This window comes from Lithobates pipiens, unplaced genomic scaffold (genome assembly GCF_037356315.1).
Source record: "Lithobates pipiens isolate NorthernLeopardFrog02 unplaced genomic scaffold, aLitPip1_a1.2 Scaffold_23, whole genome shotgun sequence".
Classification (NCBI taxonomy): Eukaryota; Metazoa; Chordata; class Amphibia; order Anura; family Ranidae; genus Lithobates; species Lithobates pipiens.
The window spans coordinates 70,202,645-70,224,014 of record NW_027507785.1 but is presented as its reverse complement, the minus strand read 5'-3'; the positions used below and the strand labels follow the sequence as shown (position 1 = coordinate 70,224,014).

General features: G+C 43.5%; 1 protein-coding gene across 1 annotated transcript; it reads right to left on the bottom strand.

Moving 5' to 3' along the window:
- Positions 1-1,386: 1,386 nt before the first annotated feature.
- PROK2 (prokineticin 2) lies at positions 1,387-20,930 on the bottom strand. Its single transcript, XM_077451833.1, has 3 exons — positions 20,689-20,930; positions 16,172-16,297; positions 1,387-6,089 (listed from the first exon to the last, which is right to left on the bottom strand). Exons 1-3 carry the CDS (start codon positions 20,770-20,772, stop codon positions 5,988-5,990), a joined length of 312 nt encoding a protein of 103 aa, XP_077307959.1. The 5' UTR covers positions 20,773-20,930; the 3' UTR covers positions 1,387-5,987.
- Between the last annotated feature and the right edge of the window lie 440 nt (positions 20,931-21,370).

Below are 21,370 nucleotides of genomic sequence, written 5' to 3'. Positions count from 1 at the left end.
TTTACAATAGTTATGTTAGTATTCCTTTAGCTGTGCTGTTTAGGTTTAACTTGTTTTTTTTTTTAAACTTTATTAATTATATAAAAGTGATATATATTCTTACAATGAATAATATAAGAAAAATAAAAGCTAAATGTGGTAAAGCTAAGTATAAACTAACAGCTAAAAATATTGTGAGTTCTAATGTGTGCATCTTTAAATAGCCAAATAGATAAGAGCTCATTTCCGATCCCCCTTCATAAGTAACTACACATCACAATTTATTCTATATATTTAAATAAATAAGTCTACAAAAGTACCCAATAAGTTGTTTAAAAAAAGACGCTGCACTTAATTTTACTAGAATTCTACATGTACTGTAAATAAATTGAATATTTGGATAGTTTTGTTTCCCTGTAATATTAAAAAATGTATTGCTAAATAAGGACAAAAAAATACATCTGTGATAAAAAAAAAACAACCATCTATAAAGAGTCGATGTCGATATTCTGATACAGAAATATACATACATATATAAATATACACTATATTGCCAAAAGTATTGAGATGCCTGCCTTTACACACACATGAACTTTCATGACATCTCAGTCTTAGTCCATAGGGTTCAATATTGAGTTGGTCCACCCTTTGCAGCTTCAGCTCTTCTGGGAAGGCTGTCCACAAGGTTTAGGAGTGTGTCTATGGGAATATTTGACCAGTTTTCCAGAAGTGCATTTGTGAGGTCAGGCACTGTAGTGGACAAAAGGCCTGGCTCGCAGTCTCTGATCTATTTCCTCCCAAAGGTGTTCTATCGAGTTGAGGTCAGGACTCTGTGCAGGACAGTAAAGTTCCTCCACCCCAAACTTGCTCATCTATGTCTTTATGGACCTTGCTTTGTGCACTGGTCCAAATCATTTGGTGGAGGCGGGATTATGGCGTGAGGTTGTTTTTCAGGGGTTGGGCTTGGCCCCTTAGTTCCAATGAAGGGAACTGTTAAGGCCTCTGCATACCAAGTCATTTTGGACAATGTTCGAAACTTTGTGGGAACAGTTTGGGGATGGCCCCTTCCTGTTCCAACATGGCTGCGCACCTGTACACAGAGCAGGGTTCATACAGGGATGAGTGAGTTTTGGGTGGAGGAACTTGACTGGCCTGTACAGTGTCCAACCCGACAGAATACCTTTGGGATGTATTAGAGCAGAGACTGTGAGCCAGGCCTTCTTGTCCAACATCAGTGCATGATCTCACAAATGCGCTTCTGGAAGAATGGTCAAATATTCCCATAGACACACTCCTAAACCTTGTGGACAGCCTTCCCAGAAGAGTTGAAGCTGTTATAGCTGCAAAGGGAGGGTCAACTCAATATTGAACCCTACGGACTAAGACTGAGATGCCATTAAAGTTCATGTGTGTGTAAAGGCAGACGTCCCAATACGTTTGGTAATATACAATGGTCAAATATTGTGTGTTTCTCTGAAATTTCATTGTTATTGCAGAAACAAATAAATAACACAATGCATCAAGCTCCGTTTTGAGGAAAGTAAAAGTACAGCAGAGGTGCAAAAATAATTTATAAAATAAATACTAAATCTACTACAATTTGTATAGATAGGGTTAAAAAAAAAAATGTATGCCTCACTATCAAAATAAATTATCAAAAATATATGTATGCCTCATTTAGGAGACATCGTCACTCTGCTCATTCACGGTAAAGGGAGAGTGTCTTAAACCAGCCCACCAACCTACCCAATTGTATTTCCACCAAGCCATGTTCCCTCGACTGCTGGCTATGACGATGCACAAGATTTCCCTCATGTGGCAGTACTCAAGCCTGAATGGCCATTCACCAGAACGGAATACTTCACTTCATGTCACTTAGGGGGGACCTATGACGTCATCCCAGAGGCTAGAACGTAAACTGGCTGGGATACTGCAGTAGGAAGGTGGTGTGGCAAACGCTGTGGTGAGGGGAGACAATCTTCTTAAGTATATCTAAGGCCAAAACTTTTTTGGGGGGGGGAGGGAGGGGGGTTAATAATCTTGGATACAATAGGGAATGGTTAGAAGATTTCCCCTCACCTTCTCATGTGGTGACAACTGTAACATTTTGTATTTACCATCACCTTCTGTTCTGGTAAAAATGGACATTAGGACAAATAGGGAAGGTAATTCTCTCCAGTGGGCACACAGACATCAAGAAAGACCTGACTGGGGGTTTAACTCTCTCTCATACAAATATATATATTTTACAGTGGAATATGCTGTTACAGGGATTTTACATTTGCAACAAAAAAGTAGACGATCCCTGAAACTGGTGAATAAACGCTATATCATGCCTAAAATGTATTATCAGTTTGGTTTGAATACCAGTCAGGACACCATACATGGAGTTTGCATGTTCTCTGTACTTGTGTGGGCATCTGCCAGGTACTATGGTTTCCACCCACACTCCAAAAAAACATGCTGATAGAGGTTATTTAGCCTGTTTAAACTGCTGACTTTCTCGAAAAGGACACTTTGGTCCCGCAGCCTCCTGAGACCTGTCCCAGGATGTTACAGGCAGGGAAGCCGGAGAAAACTTCCACTGGAATCACTTAGGCCTGACCAAACTAGATACCTACACCCCCCAAGAGGGGGGGGGGGACATAAAATGGAACTTCCCTTTTTAGGATGACGTTCTGTTTTAATTGGTCCTATCTAAATTGTCCCTAGTACTGTATGTGTATATGAGATAAGGACCTTAGATTGTAAGCTCCTTGAGGACAGGGGCTGATGTGAATGTGCAGTATGTAAAGAGCTGTTTAAATTGACAACGCTATATAAACATCTGTTATAGGTAAATAAATAAAAATCTTGGTTCAGAGGAACCCACACACCATATTTCACCAGCAGATAAGCAAATCGGTTCTTCCTAATGCCGGTAAAACTTTATGGCTGCAGATGGGTGGCGCTTTATACTCTGCACCCCCTGGGAGCTAAGCTAAGCAGTCTCTGGCTTAAACTATGTAGTGTTTGCAGTGCTAAAAATTCTTTGTAGCTTTCTGACAGATGTAAAATACTCTGGGGAGACCTTCTAAAACTGGAGCACTCAGTATCTGGTGCAGTTCTGCATGGTAGTCAATCAGCTTCTAACTTCTGCTTGTTCAATTTAACTTTGACAATAAAACGTGGAAAGTGGTTTCCATGCAGAGCTGCACTAGGTTTTGCACGCTCCAGTTCTGGTAAACCCCCCCAGTTTGTATTTTCATATCATTGTCTGCTAATTGTTAGAGATGACTAAAGACAGCCCATGCAGCTCATACTTACTTATTACAATTTTTTTGCGAACATAATCCATCATAAATTCTTAAATAAACATGGATGATTTCACAGAGCAGAGTTTGCTTTGCAGCTTCCCAAGTTTCTATCACTCCAAGCCTTATACATTATTTCACTAAGCAGTTTATTGTGGATTGAAGAGCGGTTTGGGGAATTTAAAAGCTTAAAGAGGAAGTATCAACACAATCTAAAACTATTCAATCCCCCAGGAGACACTGTAGCTGTGCAGTGGTTGTTGAGCTAGCATGGTTGACATCGTGTCCTCTTCCCCATCTGATGTCCAACCACACTGCTCACAAGGAGATAAATATATATTTGGTTCTGACTTAACAGGCACAATGTGGAGAGCCCACACAAACCCCACCGCTGCTCGCTCTGAAAGCTGCCGGGACAGAACATTCCAAAATCTGCAGCTCTGCCATCTAATCTTCCAGCCCTGTGCCCCTCCTGCTCTACCCATCTGCCATCTTCCATGTACTGAAAATACTTCCCTTTACTGAAAGGAAAGACTAAGTACACATCCAGCCACCAGCTATTTTCAGGAGAGAGACTAGAGTAGTAGCTGGTAATATGTTGATGATGGTGGAAATCTAAAGGGCTTTTTTCTCATGTCTACAGACATTTATGGACAGAAGAAAAGCGCAATTTAGTAATAGTAACCACGACTGTGACTGTCCCCAAGTTTCCTGCTCTGCCTGTCTCCGTCTCCCCATGTCCCTTGCTCTGTTCCCATCTTCCCTACTCTTTCTACATCTCACCAATCACCATGTCTTCTGTTTTGTCCCTATATCCTTTGCTCTGTCCTCATGTATTCTTCTCTGACAGCCTTTATGCCCCCTTCTGTCCCCCTCTTTATATGTCCCCTTCTCAGTCCCCATTATGTCCTTGTGTGTTCAGGAGCTCTCTCTCTAATATGTACAGTCTGTATAATAAGATAGATGGTTAAGCACCTTTCACTGAGGCTGCAGGATCCCACCGTACCATTCCAGCTCCTGTGCCTAGTGACCCCTCCACCTTGTCTCACTCAGTTCCTCCCCCTCATCTCACAAACACCTCCAGTTCAGCAGTGAATGTCTCCAGGGGAGACTTCTGCAGACTCTGCTACCACCCAGATGGGAAGGCATTGATTGTCATTGCAGGGGCTAGAGAGTGAGAAGTGGGTGGTGGAGGTGGGTCAGGTAGTGTTCGGAAACCAAAGGCATCTGTTTTTCATCTGGGAGGGAGGAGGAAGAGGGAGTGCATGTGGAAGTCACAGTGGGGAGGCAGTGGCTGAAGTTCAGAGCCTGAGGCTGTGCTGGTAGTTGCCGAACAATATGCCTGACCTGAGCTAGGTAAAGCTGCCTGTAAAAAGGGCCGACATCAACATAAGCACTTCTTGAGCACCGGCTTTAGCACCCCCCCTATCATGGCACCTTAAGTGGCTACCTGAGCTGCCTTATGTTGGCACCGTCCCTACACAAACCCACAACACACACCAACTACTACTCCAGTCTCTCTCAGATAGCTGAGCCCAGACCTGCCAGCCTGCTGTTCTGGGGAAAGAGACTAGAATAGTAGCTGGTGTGTGTTGTTGTAGCAAGGATCTGCCAACAACTCTAGTCTCATGAGAAAAGCCGGTGGTTGGCGGCCAGGTCTGGGCTCAATCTTTCCTTTCAGTACAAGGAAGTATTTTCAAAACATGGAAAATGGCAGGGAGGTAGAGAAGTGGGCTGGAAGATTAGATGGCAGAATCTGTTAGACTAAATAGGGGGTTGGTGGCTTCAGTGCTAGCTGCAACACCTCCATAGGAATGCCCATAACTTGGGCTACAACCTGGGGTGGAACTACAGCCAACAAATAGAAAAGAAATTTATTTTTTATCCAAATCACTGCATGTATCTGAACAGAGTCCTTTGGGGGATTAAACAAAGATATTAACTGCTGGTAATAATTCTTCTTTAGATTGTGGAGACAGAAGGCTTTATGGTTGAATTAACTAGAAAAATAACTTCTTGTTAGCTAAAGCAACAAATCAGATTCTCCCTTTCATGTTTCTAGTGAACAATGAAAAAAATATACTAAGCACAACATATTGGGATTTCCAAGGTGCCTAACCTTAATAATAGCAAAATCCTCACAATTATTGTTTCAAATAAAGTATTAAAATATTAAATGAAGAACATAAAAGTAGACCACCAGCCAATTGCAATATGTAACACCTATACATCAGAGTATATGTTTTTGCCTCTGTGCACCAACTCTCACAGTTCTAGGGCTTCATTAGTTTAGTATGGTATTATCATCCACTACAGAAACCATATTGTGAGAGTGGTTTAGTTCAATGCATTTCACAGTTAAACCTATTCAGGAACCCAGAGGTGTTTTCTATGTACACATACAATGCATGTGGCTGGTGAAGCAATCCACAGGCCAAAAACTACTCCCAATATTTTGTGTTTAGTATCTTTGTTCTCTAATTTGGGTGTGGTGTCATTTGGGTAGTTTTTCAAAATCAAGGATTATTTGTCAATTAAATAAATTAAATAGAAATTCTGATTGGAAGGTATGGTAAGGGCAAATAGAGCTAATAGTTGCAACTTTTTGGAATTTAGCTTCCACAAAAGGTTTCAAGAATACAATTTGACAGCATAAATTAATCCTTTGCAATAGCATGTATTGAAATATTCTAAAAATAAATAATCTTTGCTTTTTTAGCTTGGCATGCACTGGTATTTGCCATTGGGCAACTTCTTACAGGCTAGGTTTGATTGGCATGGACATGAGTTATGCAATCTTAGACCAGCAAACGGAACCTAAAGAAAAAAATACATTAAATAGTTAACGATAGTCAGAATACAGTTTTTTTAAATTAAATCCCTTCCTGTCCACAATCTGTATATATATGATTCCCAGCATGATGTCCTATGCTGTTGATTAATTTATAAACACCCCCACTTTGAGAGCCAACAGCGGACACTTTGTGTGGTTGGTATCTCTCAATCCCATCTGATCAAAATGCCATGTCATGTGATCATTATGTCAGCTATGACCTATAGGCTTCATTGAAAATAAAAAAAATGTCTTCAGCCTGCTGTGTAATCTTTTAATACTGTAATTGTAACAAAAAAATGATATACAATACATTTTTTAATTTACTTATACTTTTGCAAATTTGTCAACCTATAATAATAAAAACAGTATACTAAAAAAGACCATACAGGCCCTAAAAAAACATATAAAAAATGCAGCCATGATCTTGGTATCATTTTTAGAGCAGGTGATTGGCTTTACTGTAAAAGTGATCTGAGCAGCTGTACAGCCACCCGCGCACTGATTGGGCTGCACATATAATTAGATGAAAGATACATCCGTTCCCCAATCTCCTCTGTGACGAATGAAGCCAGAAGCAAGGGGGATTTTGTCACTTTTGTCACTGGTAACCTGGATAGGCATTTAACGTGTCACCTATGGACAATTTTGGGTACACCATTCCACAGGTGTGCACAATTTTAAATCTTAACATGTTTAGTATCTATTTACTCGACACAACATCGTAGAGCTGCACAATTAATCGTCAAGAATTGTTATCGCGATCTTGACTAAAGTGTTTCACGATTCTTTCTATGCAAAGATATCTCTCTGCTCCTCTGAAGCCACAGCCTTCAAAAGAAAGGAAGAGAAAAACTGGGCAGTCTGCCAAGAATCACAACATTTTTTATCAGTTGAACTTACGTATAAACATTGTAACAATTTGTCAATGGAATAGACAAATGCAATTTAAAAAAAAAAAAATTACTTTAACCCCCCTAGCGGTAATCCCGAGTCTGGCTCGGGTTAGGAATTTGCTGATAGAAGCGGTAACCCCGAGCCAGACTCGGGATGGCTTCGCTGGATGCAGAGGAGGACACAGGGAGACTTACTTACCTTGTCCCCTGGATCCAGCGATGTCCCCCGCGCTGTGTGATCGAGCTGTCCTCCGCTCGATTCACAGTGCCGAATGCCGAAGCTCCGTTCCCTGCGACGTTACGGCGCACCGGAGCGGAGAACGGCGGCAAATTCCAAAAAGTTAAAATACACAAAACACACACAGCAATGTAATCTTACAGATTACAGTGCTGTATTAAAAAATACACACCCCCTTTGTCCCTAGTGGTCTGTGCAGTGCCCTGCATGCACTTTTATATTATAAATACAGTTTTTTTCTGCCTGGAATTTGGAGATTGCCCATAGCAACCAAAAAGTGTCCCTTTTTCAGTGTTATTGGATTTGATTACATTATTGAATAATGTTTATTATTCTTTATTATATTATAAACTTTATCATACCCGGGATGTCTGCTAGACTCTGGTTTGAACAGATTTAAGAGAGTTATTCCTAAGAAGTACAGGACTACAAAATAAAATGCCAAATTCCCATGCAAAATAATTGTACCGCTTTCAGCACCTAAAACCGGACTGAATCATACCGCCAGGGAGGTTAATGAATAAAAAAAAAATACTAACCAGTAAAGTTAGCCCATTTTTTTTTTTGTATAACGTGAAAGATTTTACATCGTGAGAATTGTGAGAGAATCGTGATCTTTTTATTCTTTTTTTTTTTAATTCTTTATTTATTTATTTATTTTTTTGAAAAAGTATAAAATACATTCTTCCACAAAAACCAACATTTCTTGATATCTTTTAGAATATACAAAACAAGCTTAACATTTAATACCCCTCCTCCTACCCTCCCCCCTCCCCTCCTCCTCCCTTCCTTGCAGTAATCTCAGGAGGACCGATGTTTTATCAACCATTTCTAACCGTGTATTGTCTTTCCCTAACTTATTGTACGATTTCCTCTACATATCTCCATGAATTTTTTAATTCTTTCCATGATGCCCATTTGTCCATATAACCCTCTCCGGCTTCTGATTCCTCCCCCCTTCGTTAAGACACTCCATGTTTTGTATTTCATTTACTCGGAATATCCAGTGATCTTTTTATTCTAAGCAAAAAAATTTGGATTCTCATTTTGGCCAGAATCGTGCAGCTCTACAACATCGTCTTTTATATTTTTTTAAAAATTGTGGATTTTATTGTGTTTGTGTGCACTAAAATGAATTTAAGTGTATCTTTTCCTGAAAATTTGCATTTGATAAATAGCTGTGCAAATATTGTGTGACAACATTTTTTTTAAAACAGCCACCAATTTATTCTCCAGGGCTCCTGCTTTCAGAAAATATTAAAATAACATTTAGGGATTCTAATAAATTTTTTTAGTTTTAACATGTACTGTATATGAAAAATGTCACCCTTTACCACACCTTCTATTCTAGTACTACAAACTCTGGGCAGACAGCTAAATACAGAGTAGGTTCCCTTTAGATTACACTACAGTCGAGCAAAGCAATCAAGACTCTGTGGCTATGCAAATGCCCTTCTAAAAGTTCTAGAAATTTAGGCCATACATTTAAATCTCACAGATTTTGACTTTAATACATTCTGATAAATCAAATTAACATTCTTCAATAAAGAGTTATTTATATTTGTGCCCAAGCATTCATGGTTTATGCATTCCAAAGACACTACTCTTCAAGTGCTGCTTTCCCAAACTACCTGTCAGGAAAAATACTTTTTGACTAAGGCCCCTTTAAGACATGCAGACCATTTGTTTCATCAGTTCAGTCACGTTTTTTCAACAAAAACAAAGTGTACATCTGTTTTTACATCAGTATTTTTCATCCGCCAGCTAGAGTTCTTAACCACTTGAGTCCCAGAGCCATTCTTACATGCAAAAACAGTCAATGTGTCAGTTTATATCCATTTTGTCGCTTGATCTTTTTTTTTTTTTTTTAAAGTAGAAAAATAGGGCTTTGATCCATTCCAAAAAATGGATATTGATGGAAGCGGATGCAAATGGATGATCAATCGTTTACACTAGTTTTTCCATAGAGATGTGTTGATGTCCAAACGGTCTGCATGTGTGAATGGTGCCTAAGTAACATGGGGCTGGTCACAAGGGACAGCACAGTCTCTAGCTGCTGTTAACTGATTAACTTGGAGGTTGGAGGAGGGGAGAAGGGTCATAGATTACTGTCTCTATATTTTGGGATTGTCTTTTTGTTGGGTGTACAAAGGCACAAGGATGGCTCCATAGGACCCTGCGAGGCAATGGAGCCACCCTAAAACAGGAAACCTGCATTGGTGATCTTTGGACTGGCTCAATTAAGAAGGCACGCAAGATTAGAAGAAGATGAAGCACAGCCAAAGTAAGTAATCGGTGTTGCAGCCTAAATAAGCTGATCAAAATTTTTAGTTTGTCATAAATGCAAAAGGATGAAAAAATACATACTTTTGGCACCATTCCAAAATTATGATTCCCTGACAGCTTCATGTCAGTACACCTGGGCACTGGGCCCAGCCCTGACTACACTTCCAAGACCTAAACTCATCAATTTGAGCCCACCTACAGCCTCTTAGCTCCTCTTTGTTCCTCCTGTGTGCCGGCCCTGGGGTGTTCCTTTACCTGGCTGGCCTAAAGGGCTGGTAGTCCACCCATGCATGGTAGCCTGTGGCTGAACGTGTTCCCTGGTGTACTGGGTAAATACCCCTTAATCCAAGGAGCCCTGTATCTGGTCCATGGGATGGCAGTAACTATGGCTGAAAGATCCTTGTCTGGGGTCTGCTGTATCCCTCTGTGCTGGCAGAGTTCCCCTAGGCATGCATGCAAGAAGAATTCTGATGTTTATGGTCGGGCGGCAGAAGTTTGTTTGACTGGCTTCGGTGCCATCTACTTCACACTCGTTTTTCCATCAACTGTTTCCAGCCACAAGGGAAGGTGTGGAAATCTATGAGTCCTCAGCCTCTGACTCCTTGGGTGAGAAAAATGGTAAATATGCCAGATTATGGAGGAGATTCATGAGATTATGACTGAGGAATGGAAGCAGGTGGACAAAAGAGTTTTTTGTTTTTAAAATCAATTTTCAAAGTCATATCCCTTTAGATAGCAGAGTGTCAAAAATCTAGAAGATCCACAAGTGGTGGATGAAGCCCTCATGCCAGGCACGTGACCTTATCGCTTGAGGATGTGGTAACTTTTAAAGATGTGCTGTATAGACAGATGAATATGGATCTTAAAATCGAAAAGGCCTTCCCCTTCCATGGGAAAAAGAGTCCTAGATATTTTTTTTGACAATCAACGGGAGCCAGATTATTCAAGTTACAGCAAGTGTGGGTGCAAAAGATAGGAGACCCATGAGTACGCTCAAAGCGACTGGTATGGGCACTCCTGGAATTTCCTCAGAACCTCGCCTGCTCTTTCTACTGACAAAAATTCCTTGCTGCAAAAATAAAATCAGTAATAGATCTTAGACAGCTTAACAAGTATATCAGAAGGGATCGCTTCAAGGTGCAATTGCTCCAAATGATCTTGAGACTTATACAGCCGCAGGATTAGCTCCTGTCCATGGATCTCAAGGATGCATACTTCTACATCCCAGTGTGTCCCTTCTTTCAGAGGTTTCTGCATTTTGCTGTGGGGTAACTACATTACCAATTGATTTGCTTGCCCTTTGGACTAACTGCTTTGCCAGGGTATTAACGAAGGTCCTTCTAGCCCTATTGGCATATCTATGCTCTCGGGAGATCCAGATATACCACCAACTGGACAACATCCTGCTCTTAATTTAGGACAAATATACATTGCTTTTGCACCAAGAGATGACAATCTCAACGCTGGAGGAGATCGGTTGGTTAAACAACTGGGAAAAGAGCCACCTTGTACCATCTCAGACTCTAGATTACCTCGGGTGCAGGGGTCTCGAAACAGCAGCCCTTTGCTTGTCTTTATCCAGTCCTTGGGGCACTATTCATACCACTGATATGAGACACTATTCTGCCCACTGACACCAACAATGGGACATACAGTATCTCACAAAAGTGAGTACACCCCTCACATTTTTGTAAATATTTTATTATATCTTTCCATGTGACAACCCTGAAGAAATTACACTTTGCTATAATGTAAAGTAGCGAGTGTACAGCTTGTATAACATCGTAAATTTACTGTCCTCTCAAAATAACCCAACACACAGCCATTAATGTCTAAACTGCTGGCAGCAAAAGTGAGTACACCCCTAAGTGAAAATGTCCAAATTGGGTCCGATTAGCCATTTTCCCTCCCCGGTGTCATGTGACTTGTTATGGCGCGTACACACGACCGGACTTTCCGGCAGAATAGGTCCAACGGAATCATTCCGCCGTATATTCCGATCGTGTGTGGGATAATCCAATAGATTTTCTTTAAAAAATTCAGACGGACCTAGAAATAGAATATGTTTCAAATCTGTCCAACGGACTCAATTCCCATCAGGAAAACCATTCGTCTGTATGCTGGTCCGACAGACCAAATACGACACAAGGGCCGCTATTGGCTACTGGCTATTGAACTTCGCTTTCTAGCCCTGTCGTACGTCATCACGTTCAAAACGAACGGACTGTCAACGTCCGTTCGTTCGGAAGTCCGTCGTAACTCCGCCGTAACTCCGTTGAAAGTCCGTCAGAAAAACCGCCTGACCTTTTATGCCGGAAAGTCCGGTGGTGTGTATGCGGCATTAGTGTTATAAGGTTTCAGGTGTAAATGGGTAGCAGGTGTGTTAAATTTGGTGTTATCGCTCTCACTCTCATGGTAAAGAACTCTCAGAGGATCTGAAAAGTATTGTTGCTCTATATAAAGATGGCCTAGGCTATAAGAAGATTACCAAGACCCTGAAACTGAGCTGCAGCATGGTGGCCAAGACCATACAGGCATTTAACAGGACAGTTTCCACTCAGAGCATGCCTCGCCATGGTCAACTAAAGAAGTTGAGTGCACATGTTCAGCATCAAATCTAGAGGTTGTCTTTGGGAAATAGAAGTATGAGTGCTGCCAGCATTAATGCAGAGGTTGAAGGGGTGGGGGGTCAGCCTGTCAGTGCTCAGACCATACACCGCACACTGCATCAAATTGGTCTGCATGGCTGTCATCCCAGAATGAAGCCTCTTCTAAAGATGATGCACAAGAAAGCCCACAAACAGTTTGCTGAAGACAAGCACACTAAGGACATGGATTACTGGAACCATGCCCTGTGGTCTGATGAGACCAAGATAAACTTATTTGGTTCAGATGCTGTCAAGCGTGTGTGGCAGCAACCAGGTGAGGAGTACAAAGGCAAGTGTGTCTTGCCTAAAGTCAAGCATGGTGTTGGGCGTGTCAGTGTTCACAGTTCATTGAGGGAACCATGAATGACAACATGTACTGTGACATACTGAAGCAAAACATGATCCCCTCCCCTTGGAGACTGGGCCGCAGAGCAGTATTCCAACATGATAACATTCCCAAACACACCTCCAAGGCGACCGCTGCCTTGCTAAAGAAGCTGAGGGTAAAGGTGATGGACTGGCCAAGCATGTCTCCAAACCTAAACCATATTGAGCATCTGTGAGGCATCCTCAAATGGAAGGTGGAGGAGTGCAAGGTCTCTAACATTCGCCAGCTCTGTGATGTCATCATAGAGGAGTGGAAGAGCACTCCAGTGGCAACCTGTGAAGCTTTGGTGAACTCCATGCCCAAGAGGGTTAAGGCAGTGCTGGAAAATAATGGTGGCCACACAAAATATTGACACTTTGGGCCCAATTTGGACATTTTCACTTAGGGGGTGTACTCACTTTGTTGTTTTGAGGGGACAGCAAATGTACACTGTTATACAAGCTGTATACTCACTACTTTACATTGTAACAAAGTGTAATTTCTTCAGTTTTGTCACATAAAAAGATATAATAAAATATTTACAGAAATGTGACGGGTGTACTCACTTTTGTGAGATACTCTAATTCCTGCCACTTACATCATGGGACACTATTCCTTACCCTAATATCAAAGATGAGGCACTGTTTACTCTCACTGATGCTGAAAAAAATGTATTCCCGCTGGCCTCAGTCCAGCCCCCCTAAAGTCTGAAGGACAGTAAGCTGGCCCTTTGTGTGGAAAGTTGGAGACTCCTGCCTTGGGAAAGATAGACACTCGAGTGAAAGCGGAGGCCCTGACAGAGGCCAAGGTCCTGGTTATGCTAAAGATCATGGTGGCAGACTGAACAGGTACTCAGCTCCCGGCAGTAGAATGCATGCGCATCATAGCATCAACCATTCTGATGGTCAAATGGGCCCAGTGGAACTCTTGTTCTTTTCAGATCGGATTCCTGGATCAATGGAGATCGGAAGACTTCAGACAAAGCAACACAAGACAAAGGTCACACTCCACATAAAAATGAGCCTAGATTGGTGGTGAAGCAGTCGGAACTTGCTGACGAGTCGGTGGCTAGTGGTTAAAGTGTTAAAGTGACTTTACATGTGGCTAATGCAGATATACAGCCATTACCAAAACTGTAAGTGTTTGTTAGAAATTAAAAGGCTAAATACCTTTTCTGACACCCCAGCCGTGCGGTCACAAGATTCCCCTGTGCTGGCCAGCCTTGATCTATGGAGAGAAGTGGGAGAGGCCGAGATTCCCCTGTGATGTCAGTCGTGTCAGTAGATCAAGGCTAGCCAGCACAGGGGAATCATGCGACCTGTGGTATCAGATATGGTATTTAGCCTTTTCAATTCTAACAAACACTTATAGTTTTGGTAATGGATGGATATCTGCATTAAATACAGTACTTTGAAATGTGCTGCATTATACAGTGGAATAGAGGGTGGGGAGGAAACGCCCTTGTGTGGACAGGGAGGCAGGGGGGAGAGACTGTCAGAGGAGAGACAAGGAGATGATGGACATATGTAACATGACCATGGTAGTCAGGGCTCAGCAGCCATGATTATCATGGTCAGTAGAGGCAGGGGGACTCGGGAACAGGCAGGATCAAACAAATTTAATACCAGTTAGGAAGAGAATAACTGTGCTGTTATTCATGCCTTAAAGGAACAGGATCTTAGTTTTTTTTTAGGTTTACAAACACTTTAAGTCAGACACCAGCAGGGCAGGCTGGGGAGCCCTGTTACAAGCCAATGGTTTCAGGGCCAATGAACCTTTCAAACCACCAGGGTGGTCTCAAACACCCTGGCATTAATAGCAGCAGTTCAGGTTCTCCTGGTTTTCAGGCACCTAATCTGGGGTGATGCTGTGCTCATAAAGCTGGACAATACAACAACTGTGGCTTACATAAGGAAACAAGGAGCCACCTGTAGTATCTCGTTCCTGAGGGAGGTTGCACCAATCTTAGAGTGGGCCCAGGTCAAAGTACATCTGCTAACAGCAGTCTATATGACTTGCTGGATGAAAACTCAGACAGACTACCTGTCCAGAATGACTTTGAACAATAACGAGTGGTCTTTAGGGACCTAGTAGTCTGGACCTTTCTCCCAGAGGTGAACCTGTTTGCCTCCCCACTCAACAAATTGACACAATTCTTCTCCATGTCCTATCATCCCCAAGCAGTGGGGACGGATGCAATGACCGCAAGTTGGACCTTCAAGACAGCCTATGCCTTTCTATCCATCCTGCTGATTCTCAGCTTCCTGCAGAGATTGTGACAGGAGAGAATAACAATTTTGGCGTCATTCCGGATTGGCTGAAGAGGCTTTGGTAACCTCTGCTCCTCTTGTTAAGTGTTAAGAAGCCTCTGCCAGTGTGCCAAGACCATTCTTCATCCAGCAGCTTGAAAGGGAGAGGCTAATGGATCATGGGTGCTCAGCGAGGGTTGTGAATACCCTCATGAAAGTCAGGAAAGACAGCACCAACAGTGCCTACAGTAGGTTGTGGAGTAAATTCACAGAGTTTGAAACCATACAAAATTTTCCACCAAACTCTCTGCAAGTATGCCACATTCTGGAGCTCCACCAGTCAGTGCTTGTGTTCTGCCTTTGCATAAGGAAGCTGAAGATCCACGTTTCAACCATTTCTGTCTTCACTGGCACCTAGTGAGCAACTAATGCCTTGATTACACAATTCTTTAAAAGTTGCAATTCGTATGAGACCGCCAAAAGCCCTGATGTTCCCAAAACTGGATCTTCCATTGGTACTGCACTTCTTGATATCAGACACTTTTAAGAAGAATACAGTTCTGTGGTATCTCTTGTTGAAAATGGCGTTTCTGGTAGCAATCATGTCAGCCAGGAGGGTGTCAGAGTTGGCAGCCCTAGGGTTTGAAGGAACCCTGTCTTACATTCTTCAGAATCATTGTACTCAGATCAAGGCTTGGGTTTGTGCCTAAGGTGGCCTCCAGATTTCACATCACACAGGAAATTGTGCTCCCTAAGTCCTAAGTCACAGCAACAGCTGATATCAGGAAAGCGAAAAACACCTGTTCGTCATCCCGACTGGAACATAGAAGGGCCAAAAGGCATCAAGTAGGACTATTGCCTCTTGGTTGGTGAAGCTCATCTTGTTGGCCTACAAGTTGAAGGGGCTGCCTGTGCCAGAGGGGTCACAATGCACCCCTCTAGAAGTGTATCTGCTTCATGGGCGGTAGCAGGATCAGTGTCCCTAGTGACAGTTTGCAAGGCGGTCTACATGGACCTCAATACACACTGTACGTTCATGGCTCATTACTGTATCGAGCCAGCAACTTTAAGGACAGTTGAGTTCTGCAGATGCATCCTGGCCTCTGCTTCTAGCCAAAATGAAAGAGCGTATAGAATTATCCTTTCCTTGGCTAGTTATTTTCTGGGTGTGCTGACATGGAGCAGTCAGGGAAAACGGAAAATTGAATGTCAAATACCGCAATTTTTCTTTCCTGACGAGCTCCATTTTCCAAGGAAAATTGTGGTAAGTATTTGACATTCAATTTTCTGTTTTTGCACAGGGAACAACAGGATAATAAACTTGGAGTTTTCTATTCCCAAATATGCAGCATTTGTAACAGGTATTATCATCAAGGACTTACTTTACGACTTGCTGGATGACAGTCTTCACCCTGTCTGCCAAGCGGAGTACATATACGAAGGCCTTGCATCCAAATACTCACTGCACAACACATCCCTCCTCCACACTGAACATCCCTTTCACAAGCCTGTCAATAAAAAAAATTTACAAACTTAATTTCACACTACAAAAATGTGTCACGTTCTTGAAATGCATAATGGAAACAACAAAATTCAGTGGAATGCCATTAAGAAAAGTCCTTGCATTACTATAAAATTACGATTGTTAAAAAAAAATCAAACACTTCCCGGATTGGCACAATAAATTGCATTGTACATGTTCAATCTATGTTGACTGATGCTTCAAAATCGATTGCAAGCAGGTGTCAAGGCCTTTAACAGGAAAGCTAAATGTAACCTATAATTGTCAGCGTTTAATTGTATTTTGCGAGTAAGACCTATGTTATTACATTTTAAAGTACAACGTTGAGGTTTGAGTGTATTTTATTTTTAATTTTTTTTACTACCATTGATATTTTTTAACACTTACCTTTATTCAGACGTCTTCAGATCAGTCATGTGACATGCAGGGACCTTTATGTCTCAGTGACAGAGGCGGTCCGTCCATAAGGGGTGTGCCCCCCAATCTCTATGCGCCTGCCTCTATTCTCCATGCCGGGCGCCGAATGCATCGAGTTCTACGGGGTTTTTTTTTTATTTGTAAAAGCACATGATTAGAGCCGAAGGCTTTAAATTGACTTCAAAAAGGTTGTGCTTGGGGCCCAGAGCACTGTGCCCTGAGCCCACCCACTTGTGACAATAGCGAATCAACATTCGCTATTGTCTTCCTGCTACCCCTCCTGGGCAATCAGGACAGGAAGCAGGACCTGAGACCGGACTGGCCGGGAGAAAAAGCTGAGGAAGCCACCCACGACCTGGATGGGGTAAGTGCGGGGCTGGTGTGCTTGCAAGCGGGGCTGGCGAGAAGAAGAGGGGGGCCGATGAGCAGGCAGAGGGTTGGTTGGGGGGTTTGCCATCCCCAAAAAATGGAGCACCAGCCACTACTACTCAGTGATACAAACTCTCAGTCTTTGCATCATTATACTCAATGAAAATCAAAAATACTAAAATGATATGACCATTAGGGGGGTGTCACGTCCTTACAGGGAGGGTACCAACATCCATTCCCTGCAAGATATGCATCCAAATCATCCAAGATAGAGAGGACATCTTGCCCTGGGAGCAGTGGCGATGCTCATACGGGGAGTTGTCCCCCTAATCCATACGCCCGGCCCCTAATCTACATGCAATTCACAGGACACATGGATTTCAATGTTTTTTTTTCTTAAAGCACATAATTAGAGCCTGATGCTCTAATTGACTTCAAAAAGGTTGGGCTCGGGGCACAAAGCACTGCGCCCCGAGCCCACCCAGTTGTGTGACATTAGCCATTTAATATTTGCTAATGTCTTCCTGTTTCTCTTCCCAGCCAATCAGGAAGTGGGTCCTGACAGCCAATTGGCCGGGAGTTCTAAGACCCGATTGGCTGCAAGTTCTAAGTCCTGATTGGCTGGGAGGAGAAGCGACCGCAGGGAATCGGGAGGAGACATGGAGGGGGGCGCTAAAGCCATGACCTGGATGGGGTAGGTGCAGGGCTGGCGGGGGCCCCTGACAGGCGACATACAACTTACATTTCTGGGGTCCCTTGGCAGCTCTTGCGGCTCCTCCCCGCATTTGGGAGTGCGCCTTGCGGGCGCGCTCCCGAATCCAGCATTCGACGTCCATAGAGGCTGAATGCAGGCTGAATGGACGCGCTGACGGAAATTCTGGGCTCAGGTAAGTAAAACAAGGGGGTTGGGGGCCGCGACTGCACGGTATTTTTTCAACTTAATGTATAGGAAAATAATAAATTAAAAATAAATTAAAATAAGTAAAAATAAATGATTACTATCAATAAACTGTTTTACATTGTTATACAAATATATATTTGAAATCAAATCTTTATTATTTTTTTGGCAGTAACATGGTGTGGGCAGATTTCTGCCAGTCACAGGCTGTTTTATGTCCCTCCGGCCTGTGTCTTAAAATAAGAAAGAGATATAGCCTCCATCAATCTACATGTAATATCCCACCCTGATTGTGTTTAGTTGGTTAGTGGACATGGAGGAGGGAGGGAGTGGGCTGTCATTTATCATGTATTATGTATATATCTCTATAGTCACATGGGCTGCTCAGAAATGATAGTAAAGAAATGCTCAGCCGAGCCGAGTGTGCATTGCTGCCACCACTGCCAACACTGCCCTGCAAAATCCCAAGCCGTGGTGGGGACTTGGGCATAAGAAGGAGATAGAGAACAAGGTTTTTTGCAGAATGCAAAAAAAACGAATCTCATAATGACTGAGTATGAACAGCATGTAATACGTAATTTATTGATAGTTTTTTATGATGTTGGTTTAGTGACACTTTAAGCTTGTGAATGAACAGGAAGCCGCTCAGCGTTTAGCACTTCCCATTCATTCACAGTCCAGTGCAGCTGAGGCTGCAGAGAAAGGGACTGAGCAATCTCCGTCCTCACAGGACACAGAGGCAACAGGGGGAGTGATTGGTTCCTGCTGCTGTCAATCAACTATTGTGAGCAGAGAGCAAGGCAGAGCCACAATTCGTGTGTCTATGGATGTATACAGCCTGGCTTGGGAACATGCCCACATGTATGCCCCCATAGCACATGACTTGCTATTGGGGCACATTCATAAGGGGAGGAGTGGCAAAAGCCAGTAGGGGACCCCTGAAAAGGCATTAGTGGCTCTGTGCAATAACGCTGAACAGAGCAGGTAAGCATGACATGTTTATTATTTTAGCTAAACAAAACAAGAACTTAAGAACCAATTTAAGGTCACATGACTGCTCCTCATTCCTAGCACCATAATGCCAAGGCACATGCACAGTATGTAGGTATGGGTCACTCCATGAGACCCTGGAAGGCAACGGCAGGGCTGCCAATAGGGGGGAACCACCGGTCCTCCTCTAGGGGACTCAAACACACAGAGGGGTCCGGACAGCAGGAGGATCGGTGGAGCATAGAAACGAACGATGTCAGAATAATGCCTTGTGCGGCTCTATGCAGCAACTGAAAGCTGGTTTCTCCACCTCTCCCTCCTGCTGGCTTTTAGCTGCTGGGTGAGAGACAAACATGGACGGATTAAAGGGGGTGCTGGGGTGGGCTGTGCCCACCCAAATTTCTGTTCTACTCCCCAGGCCAGCCCATCCAATGGATGTTGTGCTGGCCAGTGGCTGCCAAGCCCCTCCCCCCCCCACGCCCGCCCGCACTCTGGACCGGAACATGGAGACAGGAGACTGGAGCACTGAGATGAGAGAAGATAGAGAGGAAACAGCCAGGAGGAGCTGCCCTGTGTTGCCCTCCCCACCTCCTGTCTGAAGAACGCTTGTCTATACAGCAAATGAGATCAGATCATGCTTAGATCGCATTGGACTGCACACACCGCCCCCTATCCACATTTCCTGCTGTCAGAAGATTATCAGCCCTTGGAGGAAATAGGGGACGGTATGTGTGTGTGTATATGTGTTTGTGTGTGTGTGTGTGTATATGTGTGTGTGTGTGTGTACAGTCCAATGTGATCTAAGAGCGATCCAGTCTCATGTATAGACAAGCTCTCTTCTGATAGGAGGGGGGAGCACAACACAGCGCACCTCCTCCTGGCTTTGTAGTGGCTTCCCGCTGTAAGTTGGGGGAGGTGGATGGGTGGCTATCTGTGCTGGGAAGTGTAATGGGGACTTGGGGAGGGGGAATATGTACTAAAAGAAAGAATGGGGGAGGGGGGTTATGTGATAAGAGGAAGATTTGGGGGGGGGGGGGGTTGAGCCAGGAGGCGAGAATGTTGGTGCTAGGAAGGGTAGGGGGGGTTTGGGTAGGGAGGGAGGATTTGTTGCTGGGAAGGGTAATTTAGAAGGGGTTGTGCTAGAAGGAGGCATTTGTGGGAATTTGTCCTAGGAGGGGGATTGGAGAACGAAGATTTGTACTGGGAGGGGGGATTTTTTGCCAGAAGGGGGTGGGGGAATTTTGCCAATAGGAGGGATTGGTGGAGCTTTGTGCTGACAGGGAGGCTTTGGGGGAGAAGATTTGAGCTAGGATAGAAAGTTTGAGAAGGAAGAAGATCTGTGCTGGGGGGGGGGTGATTTTTTTGGAGTGAGGGAGATTTGTGCTAGGAGGGGGAATTAGGGTGGTATTTGAGCTGGGGGTGGAATCAAAGATTTGTGATAGGAGGGGGATTTGAACTGGGAGTATGTGCATTATTGTTTGGGGAGAATTTTGGCTTCCAGACAGAATTTATGGGGGGGGGGGGCTGTCAGGAAGGCTGGGGGGCATAATTTCTAACAGCGTCCCTGGGTAGTGGGCACCCACAAGAGTTCAGAGGAAGTCAGAATGCTAGCAAGTGTCAGGCTGCAGACAGAAAGCAGAGAGCAAACACAGGAAGCCCAGCAGTATGATGTTATCACATTGAAGATTTAGTAAATCACTCACCCCTGTGATGACAGCGGCGTCCCCGTACTCCAGAAGAAGGAAAACGGAGACCAGGAGAAGCGACAGACAGGTCAGTGTCCTCATAGTGGCGAAGGCGTGGCCGGAGGTGAGATCCGCGGGGGAGGTCAAGGTTTGCTCAGGTGAGGAGCAGATGAAGAAATACAAGAAGATCACCGGACGGGAGCCAGGTAAAGTCTGCCGCTGGTTGCATCTCTCCGAACTTCGGTGCCTTTATAAAGCTCTGCTCATCCTCACCAACCTCCATGACTCACTGAGAGCCGCACAAAGGTGCGCAGCCACAGCCAATCACAGGACGGCAGTCAGGCGGACACGCCCCCAAGCGAACCTCATATGTTCCGCTCACTTGTTTAGTCCTGGAACTCCCAGTTCTTACCAGCAAGGTTACTAGAGATGTGGTCACCCAGACAGTGATAGTAATGGATTTAGAAGGAACACAGCATTGCACTGTAAACCTCTGGTCTGATTGTAGAAATACATGGTAGAAGTAATTTCACTTTTTTTTTGGTTTACTAATGTTCAGTCATAAGCAAAATTTAAATCAGAGATGTACAATTGTACAGTGCTGGAAGCTAAATGGTCATAGTAATGTAGAAAAAAAAACATATTTTTTTTTTTACAGTACTGATTGTAAGCTGTCATGGTAATAATATAAAAAGTGTAT